This window comes from Vicia villosa, linkage group LG5, assembly GCF_029867415.1.
Source record: "Vicia villosa cultivar HV-30 ecotype Madison, WI linkage group LG5, Vvil1.0, whole genome shotgun sequence".
Taxonomy (NCBI): domain Eukaryota; kingdom Viridiplantae; phylum Streptophyta; class Magnoliopsida; order Fabales; family Fabaceae; genus Vicia; species Vicia villosa.
Window position 1 is genome coordinate 173500753 of NC_081184.1, and position 7588 is coordinate 173508340.

Below are 7588 nucleotides of genomic sequence, written 5' to 3' on the forward strand. Positions count from 1 at the left end.
TGACAATATTACGTTACACCATTTCATATGTTAGCTTAACTTGCACGTTACACGAATTTGCATGCGTTAGCTCAATATATGTGTGTTACAATGCTTTTTGATTCTATTATGATAAATGTGTGTTGGCTATGATTATTATATGCGCGTAATTTTCGTGTCATTTTGTTGCGTGTTTGTATCCGACACTGTGTTTCGTACAATACATGGCGTTAAGTTACACCCTCGCGTTAGAATTTACGACCTCGTATTAGAATTCGCGGCCTCACATTAGAGTTCACAATCTCGTGTTAGATTTTGTGACCTCAAGTTAGAATTTGCGATCTCACGTTAGAATTTCTGCATGTTACAATTTGCGTCCTTGCGTCGTTTTTAGTTATTTTGCATTATGATTTAATCGGATTTGGAATCTTTTCATAATTAAAATCGAATGAAAAGGGAATGGGTGGGTGAGCATCCACTTGTTCCTCGAATACACAATTGGTTGGTGTACGCCATATTGTTTGAACACTCATCTTCTGAATAAAATACATTAATCGAACTTGGATGAAAAGGGAATGGGTGGATGCACAACCACATGCTCCTTGAATAAACAGTTGGTTGGCGTACACCATATTGGTCGAATATTCGTCTTCCGCCAACAAATTCCAAATTACAAAATTGGATGAAACGGGAATGGATGGATGCACATCCGCACACGCTCCACGAGTAAACGATTGGTTGGCATACGCCATATTGATCGAACTATATTTTTCTGCCTTAGCACAATTAGCGAAAACCTTTTCACAAACGAGTGATGCTTTATCCATTTCGACGTGAAACAAACAAACGCTTCAGCCTCCAAGCGCGAGCAACAAGCAATATTTAGTTGCTCGATACGACCTAAGCATCATTCCTTAAAATCAACCAACACACAAACATTTGCTACAAAAGAACTACATAGCTTTGGATTCATCATCACACCAGAGGATACATAAGAACGAGATTCGCAATCTTGTCACGCACTCTAAATAAAAATTTATTTTTAGTTCCTCCTTTTTTATTTACATAACGCATAATAATTAGAAGAAAGCAAATATCTTAAGGTAACATTCATATTCGCAAAACTAACTAAATGGATCCCGTTGAGTACAACGGATGAGAGAGGTGCTAATATCTTCCCTTCGCATAACTAACTCTTGAACCTGAATTTGGTTGGGACGACCATATTTTTGTTATTTTAGGATTTTATAGAAATTTTCCCTTTCCTTTTGGAATAAATAAACATTACGCTGCGACAACAATATCATTTGATTATTTTCCAGATGTTATATGCTGAAGATTCACAACTTTATCTTCCATAGGTTCTATAATGAACTGGTGACGAATGTCAATGTGCTTGGTCCTACTCTGTTGAGCAGGATTCTTAGAAATATTAATAGCATTCAGGTTGTCACAGACCAATGTCAAGACATCTTATCCCACATTATACTCTTTTAACATTTTCTTCATCCAGAGTAATTGTGTACCACTGCTCCCTGCAACAATGTATTCAGCTTCATCAATAGATAATGTCACACAATTTTTCTTTTTACTGAGGCAAGATATTAAGCTTATGCATCCACCAGATGTACACTTCCTATCATCTAAATTATCATCATCATAAATGTTACTTATCGGATTCTCCTTGTCTTTCACAAAAACATCCTCCAGCAGGTGAACAACTTCTTCAAATGTCAAAGCTTCATTTGACAGCCCATTTCAAGGCACATCCTCTTGTGATACAAACACTTCCATTTCAACATACTTTCCTCATAATGGAAAGACATGTTGTCGAAGAGAGAAAGAGAAACATTTGTGAGAATCCTTGTGACACCTTCCATTTTCTATATGGTGGACACAATGTCCAAGAATTTTACTTTAGCGACCATCTTTGATTCACTTGTTTGAACAAGCTTTCTATTTAATTCATAATTAGTAAGCGCAACTTGCTCATCCTTCCTATAAGTTGGAAACTCAGTCACCCAACATGTCACATAAGTTGTCTGAAACATCTTATTAGACATTTTTGATGATATCTTTAAGCATTTTGTTACTCCACATGAGTACCACCACTTCCAGCATATATTCTTTAGGAATTAATGGTGTAGTCCTTCATTTGCTTCACTTTGAACTCAAGAAAGTAGGTAACATCTTCTACCATGCTTAACTCATACCGCATTTATTGCACATAATGCTCTAACATTTTTACTGACAACCTATTGGGGAAGAATTTTTCACATCCATTTGATAAAGTCCGAGCTTCATAATAAACGATCGTTTTGGTACCAACCTGATGGCTCCCAGATAGACAATAGGATCAAGAGTTTCAACATCATAAAATCTTCCATCTTCTTCACCAGATAGCATGGTGTTTTCTAATTTGTCAACAACAACATGGTCTTCATCGATACTACTGAGATCAAAGTCTTCATCTTCCATATCTTCACACAGTGTCTTAACAATTTTCTCCAAATCTTCTACTACATGATTCTTCTTTCCTTTTGATGCAAACGACCTTTTCTCATTAACAACACCGCTATGGGTTACAACAGATTCAGTCTTACCATGAACATAATCATCATTCCTCACAAAATTATTCTCAGGGCTCACATCTTCATTCTCTTTATGAATTTGAGATTTTGTCAACATGTCAGACAATATGTTTATAGGCCCTTACATGAGTGGCACATTAATCCTATTTCCACCAGCAATTAGATTACACTTACTACCATTTGGAATGTTGAGAAAATCAATATTTGGAACATACTTCTTATGACTATGGTTCAACTGACTCAAAGGGAAAACCAATGTCAGTTTCACCAGACACACTATCACGTTGTTGATTGATCAAAACTTTAGAGATATATGAAGGAATTTCACTAGAAAGAATTTTGCCATATTACTATTCTTCTTTAGCTTCTTTTTCTAAACCACTCGGGAGAAAAAGAAACGTCATCGTTGAGAAAAAAGAGAGATGCGCGTCAGAGAGTTTAGTTAAAACAAAATGAACCCTTTCAATTTTGAAAATCGAGGGGTAGAAGATCTCTTTATTTTTAAATCAATTACAAAATAATCAAATACATAAGAATAGTTAATATGGTGGAAAAAAAAATCAAGATAGCAAATCTCTTTATTTTATACATAATAACTTTCAACCTAACAATTACTTTTAAAAAAACTATTCACCTAATAGAACGTTGTCAAATAAAAACGGGTGGTTTAGCTAATTCGTCACGCCGTTGCGATTAGCATGCTGCAATCACGCCTAATTTTAATTAACCTCTCTAAATATAGCCAAATCTCACCAACATTGTTCACAAAAACATAACACAAACTTAATTAACCAATCTATTTTCTCCTAATCTCTCTCTTCTCATTCTCATTTCCAATTCCAATTCAAATTTCTCATTCATTCATCACAAAAAAAAAAATTGTACTAAATTTCTTCATTATCATCATTTCTAATTTCCGTTACCATGAAATCACTGTTCCACCGTAACCCATCGTCATCCTCAACGCCATCGCGCTCAGCCTCCCTCTCCGTGCGCTCACGCGCGCGTCTCGCGGGTGAGCTCGAAGAAGTATTCAAGAAATTCGACGTCAATGGCGACGGCAAGATCTCGGCCTCGGAACTCGGATCCATCATGGGAAGCCTAGGCCAACCTGCGACCGAGGAGGAACTCAACAACATGATCCGCGAGGTTGACGGCGACGGCGACGGTTGCATCAGTTTACCGGAGTTCATTGAGTTGAATACCAAAGGCGTTGATTCGGATGAGATCTTGGAGAATCTGAAGGATGCGTTTGCGGTGTTTGATATGGATGGGAACGGGTCGATTACGGCGGAGGAGTTGAATACGGTTATGAGGAGTCTCGGGGAGGAGTGTTCGTTGGCGGAGTGTAGGAGGATGATTGGGGGTGTGGATAGTGATGGTGATGGGACGATTGATTTTGAGGAGTTTAGGATGATGATGATGATGGGTTCTCGTCATGATACGACGGATAGGGTCAAACCTGAGCCTATGCCTACGGAATGAATTGATTTAATTGTTATTGGGATTTTTTTTTTTTTAATATATGCTTTTGTTCCTCGTTGCTATAAAATTGAAGCTATGAAAAAAATGATAAAGTTTCTTGATATTATTTTATGTAATTTAAATATTTGTAGTAGATTCTATCATGGATTTTTTTAATCTCTTTTTTAGTTGTTTTAATAATTTTTTTTATTTAGCAAATGTTATTTGTATATAAAATCTTATGAATGTGTTTTACTAGGTATAAATTTTCGCTTTCAAATCGTAGGATAGGACGTCTTTTTAGTTTTTTCATCATTCTAATTTTTAGGGATTTCTTAATTGAAATTACATTGATGATGATTTTAGAGATAAAATGACTGACATCGATATTAACCCAAAAAAATTATTAATTAATATAAAATTTATGTACATGCATTCTTTTAAATATGTATATTTTTTTCACGGAAGCTCTATTGTACAAGACTTGATCAAAACACAAGATCTTGATGTCATTTGTTGGTGAATATGGATGTAGTATGATCTAAAAGAAAGGGGTTAAATAAATCTAACCAAATTAAAAATATTTTTCAAAACATTGTTGAGAAAAATAATATTTTTAGATATTTAACCGTTGGATAAATGTTTAGTGAATTCTAAAAAATGCAAAACAATGATGAATCAACTATTAATAATGTAAGAGTTAATCTATTCATATTCAAATAGGAAAATTTGATAAATATGAATTATCTATTTAAACGTTATATTACAATTCTTTAATTTAATTAGAAAAAATGAATTAAGAAGACAAGGTCTAAACATATCTACACTTACAAAATAAATTTCCATGAACAAGAAATAAACCAAAAATGTACAAAATACTCAAAACAATCATAAAAGATTTAAATAAAAAGATATAGTTAGAGAGATTGCACGAAAAATTTATACAGGTTTGGAGCTTTGTTCTGGTATGACTCTTAATACAGTCCCTAATGGTAAACCATATGAAATTTATTGTTGACTTCCACTATAAAAATATTACAACGTCTTTTTGTATAAAATATAATCACAAATAAACTGCTTAAATACTTAAATCAACTTCTTAGCTAAACAACTAAAATCTTGATTCTTCATTGGTGCACACAACTCATAAGGCTGCTAAAATCTCCAAGATCCACGATTCCAAGCACTCTAAGATCTCATTACGCAACAATTTTCACTTGATTATACTAGAATTCCCTTATCCGAGTCTTTGAACTAATGGCAAATGATTGAAAATCCAAATCCTTTTTGGAGAAGACTTCTTTTTCTTCATTGAAGATCACTCGCTAGAAATCTGATAACCTGATTTTATATCTTGAAAAACATTACAAAATTATTAGTTCCTCTAATGAACTCCTCAAAACAAAAACTAACACTTTCTCCTAGAGTAGAATAACACTCATATTTTCCAATGGTGTTTACTATTTAAAGTAAAATATGATGTTTGAGAAAATCTCCCACAAACTGAATTTTCTCCCTCAAAAGATTAACACTTAATTTTTTCTTCACGCTTTCTCTCAGAGAGGTTTCAATGTGTGAATGTTGAGCAACAAAAGGTATCAAGTTCCATGCAAAAAAAAAAATAGAGAGAGAAAAAAATTTATATATGTGCTAGAGATGAAGCACAAAAACAGAGTAAAAATTACTATTTGATTCGAGTCAGAGACTTACGAGTGAAACAACTTGTGAGAGAATGAATCAATCAAGTGAATAAGGAACAGATCAAATCAAGTGAATAAGGAACTTAGAGTTTTTTTTTGTGATTCAAGACATATGATTGGAGTCACACTCGCTCATGATTCGAATCAAAGCATCCCATGGTCCAAATTGAAACACCTTATAATTCGAATAAGGTATGTACATGATTCGAATCATGTTTCCATAACCAAATTCCAATTTCACAATATTTCTAATGATTTGAATAAAGCCTTTTCATAATCCAAATCATATTTTACGAACCAACTTGCGGGAAATGAAAAACTTCACAATTTGAGTCAAAGCCATGCATGATTCGAAGCATGTATGCCATAGTTTCTTCATTCGAGTCATAAACGAATTGATTCGAATCAACATACGTTGACTTTTAGTCAAAGACCTATTTTATGCATAAAATTTTAGGAGATGTTCAACAAAACTTATTATGAGAGGCTAAATTATTAAAATAACATATAAAAAGAAAGGCAAAAAACACCTTAAAGAGATATGGGTACTGTTCTTGTAGAACACTTTTGAACTATCTCCCGAAAGCAGATTTCAGCGAGGTCACAAAGGAGTTTGGGATACCTTCCTCATCGACGTAGGCCTCAAAGGAAGATATTGAATGAATTGGGGGGTTCAGGTGGCATGATTGTAGAATGCATGCACCCAAGAATTGTGTCTTGATTATCCCTCGGATGGAAGCCCCTATTTATAGTGAAATCCATGGTCTAATGACCATTAATCAACTTCGTAACACTTGTAACCATCCTTAAATACTTGTATCATCCTCATTAATCATGCGTAACCGACTGCATCAATGACTTGTAACGTCTTCTGACCATTGATTCCTCTGTTTTTGAGCCGGCCATGATAACTCCGGGTTGTCATCCCAGCTTTCAACCTCCAGATGCTAATTAGCGGCAACCCGCTTGCTACTACTTCTTAGCCTTGCTCGGCACATCCGACTTGGGCACCCGACCTAGAGAATTATAGAATATGTACAGGTGCCATATGGGAATTTTTAAATACCTTGACATCATTTGAGAGGTAGGTCCAGGATTAGAACTTGAATTGATTATTCGTAAGAAAAAGATATTTTGGCCTTCATGTGATGCCTGTAAACTTCGTCAAAGGTAAATTCCTAGGACGTTGGGAGGTTGATGTTGAAGATGAAGCTGCTTGGATGTGTTTTTAGTCGAGATGGAGTTTTTATCGCGGGATTGTCCATGAAGAGAGTGTTAGTGCTATTGAGCTAATGCATCTTCATCCACAATAAGGGATCCACATAGTGAGATTCTTCTACTTCGATCAAGCATGGGTATTGTCAATTTTTTTGTGCTTAAGAATGTGTCATTTGATTCACATGGAGGAAAAACTATAGTTGCAAAGGGTGGTTGAAGACACCTTTGTTGAACTCTTTTTTACCTATTAGAGTTGAAGGATGAGTTTGTACTCGGCAATAGAGGTTGTCTTATACACTTTTGTGGCTTCCAGAACCTTAAATTTGAGCACTACAAGATCATATATGGAGACACAATGAGATATATGATATAAAATTTGATTTTGATAGAGTTTTGAATAATCTTAGATGTAAGATTCCAGATTTCAACCTTAACAATTTTATTAGTAAGGATATCACCCTCCCTAAAGTCCAACATCTTTAGACGAGTGCCATGTTTAGTACAAATGTTCAGACCATGAAAATAAAGTTTGACATAATCATATGAGATAAATCATTTTTTTATTTTTCTCATATTATTAAAATCATGGTTTAATTAACATCATTGATTTCATATTCTTAGATATAAATTTCAAGT

General features: G+C 34.5%; 1 protein-coding gene across 1 annotated transcript; it reads left to right on the forward strand.

The window, feature by feature from the left end:
• The first annotated feature begins 3281 nt into the window (after positions 1 to 3281).
• On the forward strand, positions 3282 to 4211 carry LOC131608253 (probable calcium-binding protein CML25). Its single transcript, XM_058880167.1, has one exon. It carries the CDS (start codon positions 3495 to 3497, stop codon positions 4053 to 4055), a length of 561 nt encoding a protein of 186 aa, XP_058736150.1. The 5' UTR covers positions 3282 to 3494; the 3' UTR covers positions 4056 to 4211.
• The last annotated feature ends 3377 nt before the right edge of the window (positions 4212 to 7588 follow it).

Bases quoted from the DNA above. Each gene is read 5' to 3' on its own strand.
- LOC131608253 (XM_058880167.1), top strand. From the start codon at position 3,495: ATGAAATCACTGTTCCACCGTAACCCATCGTCATCCTCAACGCCATCG.